Source organism: Epinephelus moara, chromosome 14 (assembly GCF_006386435.1).
Source record: "Epinephelus moara isolate mb chromosome 14, YSFRI_EMoa_1.0, whole genome shotgun sequence".
Lineage (NCBI taxonomy): Eukaryota > Metazoa > Chordata > Actinopteri > Perciformes > Serranidae > Epinephelus > Epinephelus moara.
In genome coordinates, this window is record NC_065519.1 from 22,826,090 (window position 1) to 22,846,157 (window position 20,068).

General features: G+C 40.2%; 2 protein-coding genes across 3 annotated transcripts in view; both read left to right on the forward strand.

The window, feature by feature from the left end:
- Positions 1 to 11,995, forward strand: part of LOC126401239 (latent-transforming growth factor beta-binding protein 2-like) — a 103,113-nt gene extending 91,118 nt beyond the window's left edge. The window contains exons 33-41 of one of the 2 annotated variants that reach the window (XR_007571051.1): positions 950 to 1,084; positions 2,980 to 3,186; positions 3,289 to 3,381; positions 3,694 to 3,822; positions 4,175 to 4,315; positions 4,533 to 4,706; positions 4,828 to 5,096; positions 6,352 to 6,501; positions 9,731 to 9,868. Coding sequence is in view for 1 of the 2 variants with exons in the window: in XM_050062360.1 (XP_049918317.1) it covers positions 950 to 1,084; positions 2,980 to 3,186; positions 3,289 to 3,381; positions 3,694 to 3,822; positions 4,175 to 4,315; positions 4,533 to 4,706; positions 4,828 to 5,100; positions 6,352 to 6,501; positions 9,731 to 9,915 (1,487 nt within the window). In the remaining variant the exon portion in view is untranslated. Of the gene's footprint in view, positions 1 to 949; positions 1,085 to 2,979; positions 3,187 to 3,288; positions 3,382 to 3,693; positions 3,823 to 4,174; positions 4,316 to 4,532; positions 4,707 to 4,827; positions 5,101 to 6,351; positions 6,502 to 9,730 lie in introns of both variants that reach the window. The other variant, XM_050062360.1, reaches the window with a different exon arrangement.
- A 1,983-nt stretch (positions 11,996 to 13,978) lies between these two features.
- Positions 13,979 to 20,068, forward strand: part of pomt2 (protein-O-mannosyltransferase 2) — an 11,164-nt gene continuing 5,074 nt past the window's right edge. Inside the window, exons 1-8 of the mRNA XM_050062546.1 lie at positions 13,979 to 14,778; positions 15,475 to 15,559; positions 15,645 to 15,749; positions 15,895 to 16,003; positions 16,319 to 16,427; positions 17,039 to 17,198; positions 17,297 to 17,403; positions 17,510 to 17,592. Of these exons, the coding sequence (XP_049918503.1) occupies positions 14,477 to 14,778; positions 15,475 to 15,559; positions 15,645 to 15,749; positions 15,895 to 16,003; positions 16,319 to 16,427; positions 17,039 to 17,198; positions 17,297 to 17,403; positions 17,510 to 17,592 (1,060 nt within the window). The 5' untranslated portion in view covers positions 13,979 to 14,476. The remainder of the gene's footprint in view (positions 14,779 to 15,474; positions 15,560 to 15,644; positions 15,750 to 15,894; positions 16,004 to 16,318; positions 16,428 to 17,038; positions 17,199 to 17,296; positions 17,404 to 17,509; positions 17,593 to 20,068) is intronic.

Consider the following 20,068-nt stretch of genomic DNA (forward strand, 5'->3'; position numbering starts at 1 on the left):
GCAAAAATAAGACCAGATTTGATTCTTGTGTGAGACCGCAAATACTGTTTGTTCTCTTTTATCAAACAACTTTAAGCATTTCGTATATAGAGACAGAGTGCAGTTAAGTCCTGCCCACACCAGAGGGGAAAACTATTTTATGAAGGTGCCCCCCTGTCACTTCCATCTGTTATCAAACAATAGAAGAATGCCAGAAAAAAAGCAGCTGTGAAATGGAATGCATTATCAACAGGGTGAAGTCATAAGGTTTTATAAGCTGCTGAAACAAAAAAAACTGAGCCTTTAAAACAAAAGTAGAAACAGGCAATAAGGCGTGAGGCATCAGTAGGAAGAATGGGAAAACTGTGGTATCCTAACACTCAGTATGCCTACTGGTGCATTAGCATTTTGCTAATTTGGCCAGGCAAACTGCTGAGGTTGAAGCTAACTAAGCAATGCTGGTTTTGATCTTCATTAGCTTAAACGATGATCTTACCTGGTGATTTGATCCCATAGTTGAAATTATTCTGTTCATTCAGCGGGATAATTTTTAAGTTAAGCAAGGAAAGGATAGGTGACACTGAGACAGACCGACAGTACTGAGTTCGTCACTGTAACTTTCCTCTCTGGTAGACATAAGGTGCTAAAGTATGATGCATTGCGCTCTGTCTCTATAGAAGGATGAATGGATTTTGATGAACTGAAAAAAATGTGTCCTTTTCATCAGAGCACAAATTAAGAGTGTACAAAGAAATAAAAAATCAATCAAGAATCAGTAACTACAAAAAAAATCTATGTGGCTATAATGCATCAGAATGATTTATGTGCTGTCTGATATGAACCACACTTCCAGTAACAAGATGATAAAGATTATTTTTTGTGACCTCGCCACGACCTTGTCGAGCACATGCCTTTGCGTACGTGCCGGATCCTTTACTGACCTCACGCCCTTCTCTCCTGTCTTTCTCAGACGTGAACGAGTGCGAGATGAGCTTGGCGCTGTGCAGGGAGGCCCTGTGTGAGAACTTCGATGGCAGCTTCCTGTGCATCTGCCCCAGCGACAATGAGGAATTTGATCCCATCACCAGCCAGTGCCGCTCCCTGGGTAATGGAGCAGGACTAGCACTCACAGTGACCCACGGGACTTAATTCTCCATCCCATCATTGGGAGACGGAGTTTTCCCTGATTTAATGAGCCGTCTCTCATTATCCAAACAAGGGTGACGAGGTGGACATAACTTACTCCGCATCTCTTGACCTGGCTGTTTCCATTTGTTTTACAGGCTAGGGTTATGGCTGGGTGGGTTGCCTCCAAAAATTTGTATTAGCCTAATCCCTTGAACGAATGATGAAGTAACTCCTCCAGTAGAGCCAAGTAAATACCCTAAGGGCCTAGTTACTGTAAACCCATTTCCTCACCAAGACAAACAGGGATAAGGTGTAGCTGTTGGCAATTAGCGCTAAAGACACATCGCTTTCTTCCGTGCTAAAATGATCCTGAGTGCAGAGGTTACAGATATGCAACGTTTTGCATTTTCAGAATGACAGAAAAGGGCTTTTGAGTCATGGAAACACTGTCACATCTCCAGCTTGATAGGCGTATGTGTACACGAATTGGGCGTATTTACATTATTAAGCGGCGCGCCCTCAGCGGGGATGTTTTTTCTTCTGCCTGGGCACTAAACCCCAGCTATGCCTTTGTGTACCTTTTTGCCACATTCCGCTGTTTGCTTTTGACGTGTGTTAATCAATCATGTGAGAGTGAATGGTGTGTTGACTCACATGCCAGTGTTTCCATTTGGCTAAGCCTGCAGCTTAAGGGTGAGATGCCTGAGCCCATGCCTTTGGACAAATGAGCAGGCTCAGCAGTGGCAGGCGAGGGTAATGCAGTACCTGCTGGAGGCACACACTCTGACGGATGGAGAGCGGAGGCCACTCGACACTGTTACTGTGTGATGATGTACTGCTGAAGTGTAGGATTTACTGTAACTTTGAGCCTGTTTACACCTGATATAATCATGCGCCTTTAGTGATCCTATCAGCTCTATGTGTGTCTGTTCACACCTGGCATTATGATGCGTCTCCACATGCATCTTAAATGACCACTTGTGATCGGATCTCACTTCCCCGCTCCATATGCAAATAACACAAGAATAATATCTATTTGCGAAGACCAAATGCGTTGTTTTTAACTGACGGAAGGTTTGTGGTGCTTTATGCACACCTACACTTATTTAATTGTAGGGCTGCACGCAACGTATTCATTGCACCGTAAAAGCGCCATTAGGAGACCACTGCTGTGGGAGTGTGACCTCCGTGCTGGGAACAATGGTTAAAGTCCACCTGGCCTCACACACATAGTGACAGGGTTACCTGCTAGCATCACACAACTAACGTTACCTACCGATTATTAACATGTTTAACAACATAGTCAAGCTGTTCTGGTGTCGATGTGAGTTTGTTGGAACCGTTAAACAGCTGCTGCTACTGTTGTTTTAGCTCATGCGAACAGGGAGGTACATTGAACTGACTGTTCCCTGGCAGTAGTGTGGCTCCAGAGACCGTCCTTTAGCTTTGTGTTACTGCAGCAACAGAAAGTTTTCTTATCCTATGGGGCATCAGACAAACAAGGACATCAGCTGAGTAGGCGGTCCTTCAATGTGGCAAAGGACACACTGCTGAAAGAATGTGGCCATATGCGTCCCAGACCACCTTCAAATGTGGTCTGAGTGATCAGATCTCAAGATCCATCGAGGACGCAATTGGTGCATTCAACCCTTTACTGTACTTAGAGCTTGCAACTTGTGAACTTATCACCCAGTACACATGTTAATACCAGGTGTAAACAGGATCTTTATGTGCTGGGAGATTCCACTTCAATATGGAGATTTGAGTTTAAGCAGCTCTATGAGTTTGCCCTCCTCCACAGATTCTTTTATGTAGCTAACCACGACCTCTGACCATCTGTCCTGAAGACATGTTTCCTCTGTTCATCTACAGCTGATATGGTCCCGACACCGGCTCCTCAAGTCCCTCCATCCACTCCCTCAAGTGATGAGAGGAAGGAGTGTTATTATAACCTGAAAGACGCCAACTTCTGTGACAATGTCTTGTCTCGCAACACCACCAAGCAGGAGTGCTGCTGCACGGTGGGCGCCGGCTGGGGCGACAACTGCGAGATCCACGCCTGTCCTGTACCAGGAAGAGGTACAACAACTTTTTGTCAGAATAAATTAGATAAAAATTATTCATTGCATGTTATGTTTTTCATCTTCTCTGCCACTAATGAATCCAATTTGTATTTTCCAGATGATTATAACCAACTGTGCCCTCATGGCAGTGGATTGTTACCCCTGAGTGTTACCTCTACACAAAATCTGGGAGAACAGCGCCCTTACATAGGTACTCTCTCGCATTAATACTTACTTCTTGTACTGATATTCCTGTGCTTTGTAGCCTCCCTTCACACAGAACTTTACACCGGTGCAGTGGACATAATCCCTCGCCACATTTATGAGACTGTCTCTACAGCTAGCCAAGGCTTAATAGGATACCTGCCTTCATACCTGACTAATTACTGTAACCAGTGTGTCCTGACAGCTTCTTACTGGAGGAATGAATGACATTTAAAGCACGGCACCAATGTTTTTACTGTGTTTACTTTCCATCCCACTTACATAACACCAAAGTGTGAATCTCTCTCACTCTCCTCAGATGCCAATGAGTGTGAGATGTTTGGATCAGACATTTGTAAGAATGGACAGTGTTCGAATCTCTTTTCTACGTATACCTGCTACTGTCGCTCCGGCTTCTACTATGACAACATCCGGCTTGAGTGCGTGGGTAAGAAATGGCATCTATTTTTAGCATTTGAAAAACATCTACACAACAAGAACTGAACTGAGATGTCATTATATGAGTGTTTTATTTCATGAATCATTTTCAGGATGATTTGTGACCTGTCTCATGTTGACATTTTCTCCATTTTTATACTGAAAATCTGATTCAGTGGCATGCCATCAAAAACGTATTGTAAATATCTTAAGAAGCTACAGATCTTCCTCTAGTTTGAATAATACCAATGTTTTAAAATGTAATTAATTTTTATTGATGATCAAATTACTGGTTGTTGCACCTCAATTATTTTAACCACATATCATCATAATTTCTGTCTCTTTGTGAATGTGTTTTTCAGATTACGATGAGTGTGGATTTGGAACCGCCTGTGAGAATGGAGTGTGTGTGAACACAGCTGGGTCTTTCAACTGTTTCTGCAGTCCTCCATTAGTTCTGGACAGCACACGGCGGCGCTGCATTGGCCTCAACACCACAGAAGGTGTGACAGCATTTTCAGTCTAAACATTAGGTCTCACAGTGGTAGAATTTTTACTGGTACTAACCAAGTTGTTCTTAACAAAAGCAGATTTGAAAAATATCCATTTAAGGCAGGATGTGTTCACTTTCCTTTTCCTCTACCATAGAATGAGATATTGGTGATATAAATGGCTGCATCCTTGGTTTATATTTTTCTCCCTCCTCGTTCTATGTCCCAGAACCTCTAGAACCTGAACACGATGTGCACATGGATATTTGCTGGCAGCGTCTGGAGGGGGACAACATGTGTTCAGAGCCCCTCCAGGGACGCAGAACTACATACACCGAATGCTGCTGCCTGTACGGCATTGCCTGGAGTGGACAGTGTGCCTTCTGCCCTCGGAAAGATTCTGGTGAGCAGCAGGATATAAGCATTATGCAGAAAAAGAACAAGACAGTGATGACACTGCACAATAATACCTGTCATTATATCAACATGTCACTGTTATTAATATGCAAAATATAACTCCTCAGATGACTATGCAGTGATGTGTAACCTGCCTCGGGGAGGAGGTACAGACAGTCTGCGAGAGCGGCCGGGATATGAGTACGGTCTTGAGGGGCCAGAGGATACTGTGGAATCTTTTGGTTCTCCATACTGGGACAATTACGGCAGCCCTGCAGGACCCTATGACATTCCTGAAGGCGCTCCTTTCTTCAATGACTACAGCGTTCAACAGCCACCTTCCCGGGTCCCCATTACACGACCACGGGAGCAGGAGCCACGACCAGTACATTCCTATGCACGTGAGCATTTTGTGAATAATATACAGTACACTATAAGCTACAATGCAGTGGTAAATAAATTAAACTATGAGCTACAGTCACTGACAGTCACTGACAGTCACCAACATTTGTTTCCCAAAGACGGCTCATAGTCGACAAGCTGACCAAGTCAAACTCATTAATAGCAATAAGCATAATGGAAAATTCCAGCATTGAAAGTACAATCTTGCATTTAAATGTTTATTTAAGCAATACTATATAAATTTTTACATTTTATTTAAAGTGGAAATACTTGATAATTTTATAATAACAGTGTATTAAATGAGAAGTAAAAACAATGTGACCATGTGAGAGGGGTTTGAAGTGATTTATGGAAGATAAAAAAATTACTTAAATATCAATTAATACATTGCTAAAACATTTTAAAAAAGTGAATAAATTAAATGGTAAATAAATGCTAAAAATAAATGAAGAAATAAATGAATAACGATGTAAATGCAGAGGCTGGGACCTCCTACCTCATTAACATACAGACAGAGTGTTTATGTTTTTATATATATTTATTTATTTATTCATAAATTTGTGTATTTATTTTGACATTTATTTCAACATGTATTTAATCATGTATTTATACATTTATTTTTTACTGTATTCATTTCAGCATTTTAGTTATTCTTTTTATTTCTATTTTTATCTTTTTATGTATTTCTTTATACATTTATTTATTTATTTGTTAAGTTACTTATTTATTCTTTTATGTATTTATACATTTATTTGTTTATTTCAGATTTATTTACTTATTCCAGTGTTTATTTATACATTTATTAAAAACCTAAGTCATTCTTTCATCCTCCATAGTGATGAACCTACAGAGACTTATCACCCAAATCTGCTTTACCAAGCTCTGTGGTGATTTACAGTTCATCGTTAAGCTGTCACTCTCACAGCTCTCAGTGTGTTTGTTCCGCAGCAGCAGGCAGGTGTTTTCAGTGAAATAGCTCTTAAATCCTGCTTTCTACCAGCAGCAAACAGCAGACAGACAAAGTTAGCACCTAGCCGATGAACATAGTGGAGCATTAAGCAGCTAAAGAGCCAGATATTTCCGTCAGTTGTTGGTGGAGACCAAAACCAGAGATAAAAGAGAGTAAATATTAGACGTACAATCATAAGGATAACAGAAACACGACTCAAAGTGAATGATAATGTGGCTGCTGGATGTGTAAACAATATTTTTTTATGTGTGTTTTCTTCCATATGTCTGTGTCCGATCAGAGCGCTACAATAGCTTTGAGGGTCTCCGAGCAGAAGAATGTGGAATCCTAAATGGGTGTGAAAACGGCCGCTGCGTCCGTGTGCGAGAAGGCTACACCTGCGACTGCTTCGACGGTTACGAACTTGACCTAAACAAGATGGCCTGTATAGGTGGGTTCTTTCCCCAGCATCTTTGGTATCTCTCTCAACAGACCACCCACATATGCACTCTGTGTTCCAAGTTAAAATGTTCAGGGACTTCCTAGAATCAATAGGGAATCAATCACCTCGTTTAAACTTGCTTCAAAATGTGGTGTTGAATCTCCAAATCAAACCACAGTGAACCCTCCCTCCAGGTTTTAAGCCTTCTGGAGCCAGGTCTTGGATTAATTTCAGTGAGGTAACCCTTCATGCGGTATATCATCAAGCTCAAGGAAAAGCTTTGAATTTAACAACCTTGCATTAAGTTATGTTTTATGGGAAACTAATGAAAGCAGTGTACTTCTCAAAACCATGGTGTGTTACCCTTTGCTCTGAAATTCCCTAGTCACACACACTGCCAAGAGCGAGGAGGCCTTGAATCTTAGCCACTCAGTGTATTACATGAGATATTATATCTTTTAAGTGTACTTTGTTTGTTTTGTAAGAAAGTGAGACCGTCTTGTTGTAATGAAATGCTATGATTACAATATTCAGTCTGCATACGAGCTTATCAGCTCCAAGGCCAGACGTTTTCCCAAGGAAAGTGATTGAATTCCAACCCTGTGGAAACACGTGGGAGGTGCGCAGCTCGTGCCATGCCTCCTTTTATAAATATCACCACTAGCATTTCCCCAGCAGAACATGACATAAACAGAAGGAGGGTCATTCGAGATGCTATGAAATGACAATCAGACCTCCCGTGCTGAAAACGGAGAAAGAAAAATCACTGGAAGGCCAGAGGGAAACATAATCCAAGCCATTGTTAATTTTGCCATCGTTCTGAGCAGCTCAGTGCTTGAGATGGCTGGGAACGCGAGTTCAGACCCCGTCCAGCCGTCACGCAACATGACGGCATGTTTGGTTAAAGATATACAAGATGATATATTATGCAACATAGCATTGGTGTTAAATGAAAACCTTGTACTTCCAAATATGAACTTTTGTGGAACTAATTAAAACAGCCTTGTTTATTGCTCACAAGATTGCATAACATTTTCAGCAATCTCACCTCCAGGTCCATTTAGTGGCTGCTGAGCTTTTAATCACATGATCTTTACCAGCACGGAGTTTGCCCAGTTGTCATGTAATTGTTTTAGGATGCAAATAATGATTATTTTCATTGGCAATGAATGTCTTCATTACTTTATTGATTAATCATTTGGTCAAATTACAGGTCGTTCTGTCCAAAAAAAAGGTCCAAAACTCCAAAATATTTAATGTACTATAATGTTACATGCAGACAAGCAGCAAATCCTCATATTTGAGAAGCTGGAACCAAGATTTTGGAAATTTTCAACCAGCTTTGAATCATAACAATGTAGGTAGTTAATGTAAATGAACTGTGGGAAACTTCCCTCAATCTGACCACCACCCAGATCTCCCTGCTCATCTCTCAGCTCAAATCCGTTGGATGATATGTTTTTCATCATTTAGGGGATTTACTGGCTCTAGGGCTTTTGCTCAAACTACGGATTGTACTTCAAAATATTTGTATGTCTGCCATCATGGACACAAAGAGCATAGGAGCGGATCAAGAGAGAGACCTGCCCCTCTCTCTTCTTCCTCTCTCAAACAAACACAATAAGCACTGCTGATAAAATTTAAACCAAGATCCTGTTACTATGTTTCCTATTTCTCACCTAAAATGTTTTCAGAAACATAATTTAGCTTAATGTTTTGTTACCAGCTTGCCATTTTGTTTTCTACGTCCGAACAGCTAAGATTGCACTGACTGAATCCAAATGTCCACCCTTTAGACTTGCAGACTAAGCCCTCGCAGACTTTAGTCGTACGTACTATGACGAGTTCACTGCCATCACGTAAAGTCTGCAAGGGCAGAGACCGCAAGCTGCTGATTGACAGACTGTTTTACTCGTTGCCATGGAAAGGTTTTAGCGACGATTACAATCATTTTAACAGCTGTTATATTTCTGCTGCTCATCTATCCCTGCAGATAATAAGATAAATCCCATGGATAGGGTTTGTGAGTGAACAAAATACATTTCTGTGTAACATGCAGACTTTAGACATCCACATACAGAGATGGTTGTACAAATGGACTGGGCTATGACTAAATAAAGTCATTAGTTACATCAGGAGATCTTCTTTAATTATTTTTCGGCCACTGTTCTAGCCTTCATATTTGGTATTACACTGTGCAACTAATAGTTGTATTTCTACATATTTATCTATCATGATGTTGTTGAATATTATTTCTGGCCTACACGATTCAAGTGTTGTTTTATTAGGCTACAGTAACAAGCTTTGAAAAAAAAAAAACTACCACATGACGTCCGTATTGCAACGAACTGTGAGCAATTAAATCAGTGAAGTCTGCTGAAGTCTGTATCCCAAGTGGACTCTCTGAAAGTCTGCAGAAAGTCCACTTTAGGCCCCTTGTGGACCAGAGGAATTATGGATTTGGACGGCCCTTAGCACTCCCAGACTTACTGGGAACACGCGCACAAAGTCTGCGAGTCTGCAGGTGCGGTGAAGTCAAGACATATGGATTCAGCAATTATGTCACCCACCTGTGGGAGCGTTTATTAATCTGGTGTGGTGCAGTGCATCCTGGTAGTTGTAGGTTTTCTACCTCTTGAGCAAAAGCAAATGCCACAGTCATTTTTCTCAGTTTTCTCTCGGCATGTAGCACCAATTTCAAAAGTATGTGTGTCTTCCTACCACATAGACAGCCCAGTTTTGTGAGAAGACCATCTCTCCAGCAGTGAAATACTTCTTTAAACGATTAATGGATTATCAAAGTAGGAGTAGAGTCATTTCCTTTTGATTAATCAACCAAGCATCGCAGCTCTGGCATTATAGATGTTCAGATTTCCTTTTTTTCTGAGCACCTAAAGAACTTCTCTTTCATGTTTGTTTAACAGTTAAGCTTTAAAGTTTTGGATTTGTTTAACTCCGCTTTTTGAGGTCGTGGGATATGATAGAAAGCTAACGAAGGAAAGGAAGGAAGGAAGGTGAAAGAAGGAAGAAAAACAAGAGGAAAGAAAGGAAAAACAGAGGAAGACAGAAAGAGACAGAGGCGTATAGGTGAAATCAAAAGTAGGAATTGTTTTAGCATTCCAGCATCCCTCTCCTCAAATACCCACAAGGCCGCTCAGCAGCAGATGTGGCGCAGGCAGCTGTTTCAGCTGTGAAATCTCCCCGCTGACTAACTCATCATGTCTCCTTTTGCTTCCAGACATAAATGAGTGTGAGGACATCAGCGACAAGGTGCCCTTGTGTCAGAACGGGCAGTGCACCAACACAGAGGGGTCGTACAAGTGCACCTGTTCACCAGGCTTCGTGGCCGCGGCAGAGCCACACAAGTGCATCCCAGAGATCCCAGAGTCTGAGGAGTCTGGGCCTGCGGAGGGAGAAAACTGAGACAAACTGCTGGCTTTTCCTGCTCCCTCAAAGATCACCCTTACACCCCTCTGCCCTTTCCCCCAAGGGCCTGGCACTAAACCTCCAACAGTAACGCTGAGACGTCCAAACTCGTTTCCCTACGCACACACACAGACACAAACACACACACACACTCCCATTCAACACAAAACACACTGATGTCCCCCTCATACACACTCAAGAGGACCAGGAATTGTGCAGTGAATGTATTACATGGGATTTAGTATTCACCAGATATCCATTTGCCTTAAAGGGATTTTGTGGACTGATCGTTTTTATTCAGTAACCCCAGGCAATTTGATATGCAGATATATTTTCCACATTATTTTCCTCTGTCACTTTCTTTTTTTTTTTCTTTTTTTGTTGTGTTATTTATTTCATTTACATGACGGGCCTCTGCAAACTAAGAAAGCAACCTATTCTTAGAGGGCGTACTTGATTCCTCTTGTTTTATTTGTCTCGCCAATTGACCTCAGAGACAGTGTGGGGAGATAATAAATGTCTTTTATAAGAGAAGGAATGTCATAAGAAATCAGCCACTCATAAATCAGCTCATGCCTCACTGTCAAACCTCTCACCAATTTACTCACTCCGTCATTATAATTATAGCGTTGACCTTGGACTAAACGGACGCCAGGGTTGATAAACGTCAGAAATTCAAAGAGAGAACTTTTTCCCACAACTGCCTTTCTCTTCTGCGAGATTAACTACGAGCTGAAGTGGAAGAAACCAAGAGGAGTCGACACAGCCATTAAAACTTCAGCCTTTACGTGGACCTGGAAAGACTGTAGATGTATATGATGATCTATGTGATGTTTTGGTAAAAGTTGCGATCGGTATAACCTGCCTTCCTCCATTTTTTTCACAATATAAACAACAGAAATGAAGTAGGAAAACAGACTCAGTAGCTGATCCCATTTTTTTTCTCTTTAACAGTCTCAACTTGTTTTACACATCTGTAAAAACCATATGCACCATCTTATTTGATTCTAGCCTAACTTCTGAAACCACAGGAAGGTAAGTTAGTTAAAATCATCCACAAATATCAGATCTTTAAATGAAAGATTAGTTTTACGTACCAGTGCCACACACAGGCAAAAGGATCCCACATGTCACATCAGACCGTTCCCATGTGTGCATCTCTGAATGCATGTAAAGACACAGGCTTCGTTGGAGAGGTTTGGTATATTTTGTACAGATCTAGTACTATGTATTATTTTGTTACATATTCTCTTAATGCATTATAGCACAACCAATATTTTGTTTGACATAAAACATAAAATGTAAGAAAAATCTGGCATTATAGCTTTGTAGATTTATACATGTCTGTAAAAATGTTTTTTTTTTTTTTTTTAAAGCATATCTTTTTATGTATGAGGAGAGTGGCTGACACTGTACCAGAGGAACTGTGTGTATACCCTGCCCTGTGGAGCAGACAATGAAATATATTTTTTGGAAGTGGCAGCACTGTTCTAATCACAGACATTTTGTCTCTTCGAGTTCATTACAAAGACAATGCTTCGGAAATGCAAGCGCCAACTTCGTGCGTCACAACTTAACGGCTAAATATTAGAAACATTGTGAACATTATTTCTTTTAGTCTCTGTTGGATCCTTACGTCATGAATGTATCATAAACAGTATCAGCCTATGCATTCGGTTTCTAAACTCCCACTAATAGCTTTTTGCCTTTTATATTCAGGTTTAAGATACAATGGCATTATTTGTCTAATGGACTGAACTTCTCTCAAGAAATCTCAGCAGTGCAGACACATAAAGGTCTAATTCTAACGTTGATGACTTACGCCCTTAACATGCATTCATAACCTATAAACTTACAGTAGCACAAATGTTTCCGCTTCACTTTACAGTGCTGTTCAAATCATCAGCTGAACCGGACCGGAAGTCTATTATTTAGGTCAAAGTTGGAATATTTAAAGCCTTTCAATACCGCAAATAACTTGAGATAAATGTCTTGATGTAAAGCTGTGGTCATTGGAAATATCATGCTCATTCATTTTGTTTACCTCTTGACTGTAATCACTATCAGTCATCAAAATAAAAACATGAAAATTATCTGTCTCTTTGAAATTTACTTGGCACCCATGACACAACTTGGATTGACCATTGTATGTTTATTCACATAGAAATCTGCTGCCATGGAAGGTTATTTGTATTAAAACAAATTTGGTAGTTATAGTATGATAATAAAGACACTAGATGTTAGTCTTACACCAAGCAGTGTGGTTATTGAACAGCTTGGGACAGGTATGCACATGGATTGCTGTCTCATTATTATGTAAGTGTGATGTAAGTAGTCAGAGTGTGTGTTCTGCAGATGTATTCAGATCCTTCACTTACAGTAAAAGTAATATCCATAGGTGTAGACTTCAGGGGGAGGATGCAGGGGACACGTCCTGCTCAGTATTTTAGTTATTGACACCATAAACTGATGCAGAAAAGGCACAAATTATTCAAGTATTATTTTTTGTATATTTGCATGTAAGCATCATTATGACATAAAGCCTTACATTGCACAACATGGAAATACATAAAGGGTAACAAAAAATTTAATTCAAGTGCCTTAGCAATTGTACTTAGTTTGTTACCACTGGTATTTGGATATCTGACAACGGATATGAACCACAGAATTTATATCTTCCCAAAGGCTGAACTAAAAATAAATTTGAACTGGAGACCGGAAATGCTCCAGGGATGACGTTTTTCTGTAGGCCGACACGGAAGTTAGTGTCGCACTAGTTCCCTTGTCAAAAACCCTATGGGATTTTTCAATTGGATTTTGGATTATTGCCTCAAATTAGCTGGCAAAAATGGGTGCAGATCCCGGGGGGGACGGGGGGGACATGTCCCCCCAATTTCTGAAAAACACAAATTGTCCCCCCCAATTCTAAATAACCTAAATGATTGAAATTGAACAAATGTATACAGTAGTCCCATATACTAGGAAAAAAAAGGGAAGATGATGAAGAGAATTGGGAATCTGTGAGAGGCGAGAGATGAGAACGTGAGTGGACATAACATGCCTGAGACCCTGAAACAAGAAGTAGCATTAACTAACAGGGAAGCAGTGAAAAGGAGGGGGATGGCTGGCTCCATGTACTATTGGCTGTTTAAGAGAAATAAACAGTAAAGGTAAGCATATGATTCTCTGTGTAGTGCTTTTTGAATGACTTGGTGATGAGCGTCTATGAAATCATGAAATATGCTGCCAATCTCAAGCGCTCTGTGGGCATGATTTGCACGTGTGCAATTAAAAAAAAAAAAAATCACAACTGATTGTGTGTCCCCCCAAACCTTTCATCAGATCTGCACCCATGCAAAAAACGTTTGTGATACTTACACATTTTGTTCAGCACATTTTGTTCTTCAAAAATGAACACGAATTCTCATGATTATTGAAGCCTAAATATAATTTCCAGAAGTAAAAAGCTAACATTAGCGAGGGCGGTGTGATGACGTTCTGTAGTCTCATTTAGCCACTTGTTAGCAACCGCCTTTTTTAAGAGATATAGAAGTGTCAGCGTTCACAAGTGATGTGTTTATTTATTTTTTGATGTATTTTATGTCATTTAACAAAACGTGAACGTCTCTGAAGCTTGTGTTAACCACAGACCTTATATGAGACATCTAACCAAAAGCCTATTCACGAAACCCATTAACTTTAACATGAAGGAACTGTGAATGGTAAAATGCTAACTCATCCGAGTTTTATTCAAGAAAACTATAATTATATTTTTCTTGGCCTTAGGACTCATTTTTGGGGCACTCTATTAATTTTAAAAATAAGAAATAAAAAAGAATTGGTATTAAAATTATGTATTATACTATATCGCCATCTTGTGGCAAAATGGCGCTGTACATCACTGCTTTCCCATCTCTTCCATAACCTTTTCCCATTGGTTAACCGGAGACGAGGAGCTATTCCAGAAGGATTCTGGGAAATTGTGTTTGGCTTCCAACACTGTGCCCACATAAATAATACAGTGGAATACACCTCCCAGAAGCCACCTCGCTTCATACGTGTTTCGTTGACTCCTGGAGCAGAAATCTCTCGTGCTCTGGCTGTGTTGCTAATGTAAATCTTTGAATAATTTAACGGTTATCTGAGGCGAAAGAGACCGTTAGCTATCTGTCAGCTAATATTGTGCGGTATGCCGCCGTTTAACGAGTGGACACTCGGTTAGCGAGCTAAGATAAGTATGTTATCGATAAAAACGCCTTAATAGCTCGGCGGCAATGTAAGTAATATTATGTGTGATAATATAATGATAAGGATAGGTGTGACAGTCACTGTCTGTGTCGCCTGTTTTGTCATACAGTGTTGAGAACTGATGTCTGGTGCTACAGTATTAAATCTTGCTAATATCCATGCTAAATGTAGTTAATTGTCCCTGACAGCACAGCCACACATTATCTCGTTATCACCCATTAACTAGCTATTTTAGCCACATTACCAAAATATTAGACTTACCTGGTTTGGAAGGGGGTCTGGCCAATTTATTACAGGTTTAATTTCCCTAATGGCAAAAGAGGAATACATTGCACAATGGAACAAAACAGGGGACACTTCAACACTACGAAACAGGAGACTCTTTCCCACCTCAGAAAAGACCCCATCAGTTACATTATCGAAGGACAAACACAGCCAGACTGCTGGACACTTGTCAGAGGATGACACCCAGTCTTCAAACGGGACATCTGCTCAGCTTCCGGCCAGAGAAGATGTCAGGGGGGACACTCCAAGCAGGGTGCTGCTGATGTTGGTGGTCGGGCTGTCTTTCTCTACACGTCTCTACAAGATTACAGAGCCCCCTCATGTGTGGTGAGTTAAAGTCCTGTGCATGCATGTATGGAGATGTGCATCTTCTTGTGCCTTTGTTTACATCAACTTTTTTCCTTAATTGACCCCTTTTCCATCACGAAGTAAATTGACAAAGTGAAATATATTATGGATATTTCATATTATATTCAATGCAAAACAATATCAGCACAAAACAATTGATAAACTGGGCAATAAACCCAAATAGTAAGTGTAATAACTGCAAGAAGTTTGTGTAAAATTAGTGATTTGGATTAATTTTGAGCTACTTTTTTTGTGTGTATTGCATCAAATCTTTTGTGATGATGTTTTTAAACAAGGATTCATCCTTAATAGACCTTTTTAATTGTTCTATTAGCTCTTTGGTTGTTCAGGCAGTCAAAAAATGCACCCGGGCCACTCTGTCTGTAGTTAGAAATCCTTTATTAATACATGGATACCCTGATGAAGACTCTCTGGTTGAAACGCGTTAGTTTATCCTTGTGTTAATAAAGGATTTGTAACTACAGTCAATTTAGTTGTCTACACAGAAATGAATGAAATGCTGGGCTATAGGCCTACTATATGTTATTTTGTTTTTAAGCTTTCTCATACCGTTTGAAATTAAGAGGGCCTCGCAACCCCTCGTGACGCTTTTGCAACCCCTACCCTTGTATTGGGAATCGCTGGCTTACATGATGTCTCATTTTGGTGTTCCAGCTGGGATGAGACGCACTTTGGAAAGATGGGGAGCTACTACATCAACAGGACCTTCTTTTTTGATGTCCATCCTCCTCTTGGAAAAGTAAGATCCCAGATCATCCTTTCTGTGTGCTGTCTTCAGGGAAACATCTCTAGCATGAATATTGTTTCTTCTTAATTTGTTGCAGATGCTGATAGGTCTCGCCGGGTACATGACCGGATATGATGGCACCTTCCCTTTCATAAAGCCAGGAGATAAATATGAGCACCACAACTACTGGGGAATGAGAGGGGTATGCTGTTTTACACAGAAGGAAATCTGCTCTTGTCTAACTGATTAACTGTGCAGTTTGAATAAATACATGTGGTCCTGTTACAACTTTAAAAGGACAAAACATCAAGGCTGCTGACGTGTCTGTTCTGCCTCTTTCCCTACAGTTTTGTGCCATGTTGGGCTCCTGTCTCCCAGTCTTTGCCTACCTCATAGTGCTGGAGTTGTCTCAGTCTCACACTGCTGCTCTCATCACTGCCACCCTGCTCATATTTGGTGAGTGATTATCTTGTTTAAAAGGGTTGCACAACTCAAAAACACATTGAAGTTGCAATGCACTAACTACTCTACCTTGCAATATCCTTATTTTTCTTGGAAAAAAAATAAAGAAACACCATACAGTTTTGGATCGAACCTGCACATACATATTTCGGGAGTAGAGTCCAAAGCACATCGGTCTTTGTTTTCATTACATTTTACACCTCTTTTGCTGATCTGCTAACAGCAATTTAGATACATATGAAGAGAATCTTTTTAAATGTTGAATCATCCTGTAGTAAAAATGAAAAATTAACGTCCTTCTCCTGACAGACACTGGCTGTATCACCATTTCCCAGTACATCCTGTTAGACCCTATTCTCATGTTCTTCATCATGGCAGCAGTGCTGAGCATGGTCAATTTCAACCAGCAGAGATACAGGTAAGACACCACTACAACTTGTATTTTGGTTTCTCTGTCCTGTACAATGTAGTGGTGAAATTATTAGTTTATCAGTTAGTTGGTCAACAGTGTGTTAGTGGATATCTACTTTGATCATTTCGATCATTAATCACCAATTAATCCACTAATAATTTAGGTATTAATGCCACACATTCACTGGTTGCAGCTTCTTATATGTGTTGACCTGCTTATTTTGTATTTCAAACCTATTTAAAGTGAATACTGCTGATTTTTGGCAGAAATAAATAGACGAATTTGGAGTCTGGAGTCTGGTGTCTTGCGATGGTCGAATACTCTTATTTTGTTGCCCAAGTGATTGGTAGAAAAACAAATAAGATGAGATAATTCTTTATTATGCTGCGTTCACATAGATCAGGAAGACAGTAGACAGCAAAGCGGATGATATTTTAGTGGATGAGAGCAGGTTAGTAAACATCAGCAAAAAAAAAACCCACACACTATAATAATGGTAGATTAAAAGACAGAGCTTTAAAAGATAGGTTAATCAGTGTGGTAAAAATAATAATAGTTACAGTCCTTTACAACAGTACACACACAATTGATTGTTTAATGCTTGCTGTTGTTTTCAGGCCTTTTACTGCCTCCTGGTGGCTGTGGGTGGTACTGACAGGTGTAAACCTTGCCGGGGCATTGGGGGTGAAGTTTGTGGGTCTGTTTGTCATCCTGCTGGTGGGACTGAACACAGTCTGGGACCTCTGGAGACTTTTGGGAGACCTGAGCCTCTCACTGGTAAACTGCATAATGTTTTGAATGGTAACTGATAGTGCTGATGAGTTACATTAGAGGTTTGTCTGTTAGGCTCTTGTCACCTTATTTTCTGGCTCCAGGTGGACATCACAAAGCACTTCCTGGCTCGGGTTGTTGGACTCATCCTGCTTCCAGTCTTCCTCTATGTTACAATCTTTGCAATCCACTTTGTTGTGTTGAACAAAAGGTGCGTCTCTTTGTTATATTATGGATACAGTGTGATTATTACTGCTCATCTCACTGTCAGTATTGCGTAAAGACGTCAACACATCACAACTGTTTTCTCTCACCAGTGGACCAGGAGATGGTTTCTTCAGTTCAGCCTTTCAGTCTCGTCTAATCGGGAACAATCTCCACAATGCGTCCATGCCTGAGTGTGAGTCCCAAACACATTTGTGAATAAAACCACATGACGCTACAGCTGTGTTTACTAAAACACTAATAAGACAATGGAGAAGGAGGGCAAAAGAGATGTAGGCATTCACTTAGTGTTGATGACAGCCAGATGGGCTGAAGTGTTTGCTTACATTTTACCAACATATCAGGGTTTTTCTATGAAGGCTTATTGTTCTTTTATATGATTTGTTCCATAATCCATTTCACATTTAACGGTAAAAGTACTTTACATAAAAACAAAATAAAATTGCAATTAAACAGAAACATCTCCGCAGACATACACATAAAATCACATATACATACACATAAACACTGTACAAATACAGTGTATCCATTTAAGAGAATGCTTGAGTGACAAGGAAGGTCTTTAGTTTTAAGACACAGTTTTGGAGCCAGTCTAAGGTCAGCAGGCAAACTGTTTCATAAGGTGCATAAATACTGAATGCCATCTCACCAGACTTTGAAAGTGCTCTCGGCACATCAAGGAGGTTTCCACCTTGTGACCAGAGAGATCTGCTGTGGAGCTATAAACTCACTGCATGTTTAAAGCAGCAAGGAGCAACAACACTAGCTAATGTGAGGCCTTCCAAAAACAACAATCAATAAATTGCAACTTATCCAGAACTCAGCCGCTGGAATTCTAAACAAGACAAAAAGATCAGGCCGTGAAACTCCAGTCCTCTGAAACCTTCACTGATTATCTGTTCTTTGTAAAATACTGTTCAAAATCCACCTTTTGGTCTACAAAGCACTAGCTGATCTGGCTCCACAGTAAGTAGGGGCCAAGTCAGCCTTTGTCTACTGTTTTTCTGCCAATTGAGGATATTGGATCGGCATCTGAGACGGCAAAGCCCATGGGTAAATCACTCTTATTGGCAGGGAAAAGTGAGGAAAGCAAACAAATGACTAGCGAAGAAGATGTACTTTATTAATACCCAAGGAGAATTCTTTTTTTTTCACTCTGTGAATTATATACGCACAGTCTCGAAATACACACATGCACAAACAGGGCCCATACATGCATTAAATGGAGAGATATCAGAGCGAGGGGGCTGCCTATGGACAAGGGCCTCGAGCAGTTGGGGGGTATGGTACCTTGCTCAAGGGCACATCAGCAGTGCCCAGGAGGCAAACTGGAACCTCTCCAGGTATTAGTTCACACTCCATATTTGGTCCAGACAGGGCTTGAACTGGCCTCCCTCCAGTTCCCAACCCAATTCCCTAAGGACTGAGCTACTGCCGCCCCGTTAAGAGGGCACAAGGGCAAAACACACTTGTTATATTAGGTAAGATAATGTTTTTAGCCGTTGAGCTCTTTAGCAGAAATGATTTGAAATCATTTGTGCCATTGTTCGTCACCTCAAAGTAAATATCATTTGTTCTTTTAACTCTGGGTTGTGTTGTTGATGTGCTAAGTAGTCAACTAGCGTCTTGAATCTGTCCTGTCTTGTGGTTTCCATTTTTGAATGACAAATACAGACCACTGCCTGCTGGTATAGATAGTTATTTACTCTCATGCAGGCACAGAACTTGCGTGCTAGTTGGCTGTCGGCTATAGTCTTTGTGGTGTGTTCAGGTGCAACTTTTTGGCAGAGAGAGAAGCGAAGTTAGACTACTTAACAGTCTAGGTCTAGTATGTTGGATTTGGTGGAATCCGTCATCGGCTACTGTAGAACAACATGGCAGACTACATGAGTGAGGACCCGCTCTGTCTGTAGATATAAACGACTCATTCTAAGGTAACAAAAAACACAACAATTTGTATTTTCAGGTGGTTGTAAATTAATGAAAACATACTTTTTTTTTTTCTTTTTTTTTTAAACAATATTTTATTAGGTTTTTACATATAATAAAAACATACAAATAACAATGACCACAGTTATAGCAATAATGTATAAATGTACTATACAACAAAACAATCAAAGAAAGAAAAGAAATAAATAATAATAGTAATAAAAATACAAATAAAACAGTGACAGAAGAAAATAAATACAAAAAAAAAACAAATAACTGAAAAAGCAGCAGCAGCGGTAACTTGAAGACCTCAAGTTATTACAACATTCTCATCTTCCAAAAAATCCAAAAAAAGTTTCCATATTTCAACAAACTGTTTTCTTTTCCCTCTAACAATATATGTAAGTCTTTCTAATGCAAGATATGTTGCAATCTCCTTCAACCATAACTTTACAGAGGGCAATTGTATATCTTTCCAGAAAAGAGCAATCAGTCTTCTAGCTTGAAGAAGCCCAAAATCAATCAATACTGATTGTTTAGAGTTGACGACCAAATTTTCAGGGAATATACCCAGGATACAGAGTTTGGCTTGCAGGGGAACATTCTTACCCACCATCTGAGAAATGGCCCCCACCACGCTCTGCCAGAATGATTGTACTTTTGAGCATTTCCAAACACAATGGAACAGTGTTCCTTTTTCCTCTAAACACTTACAACAAGTA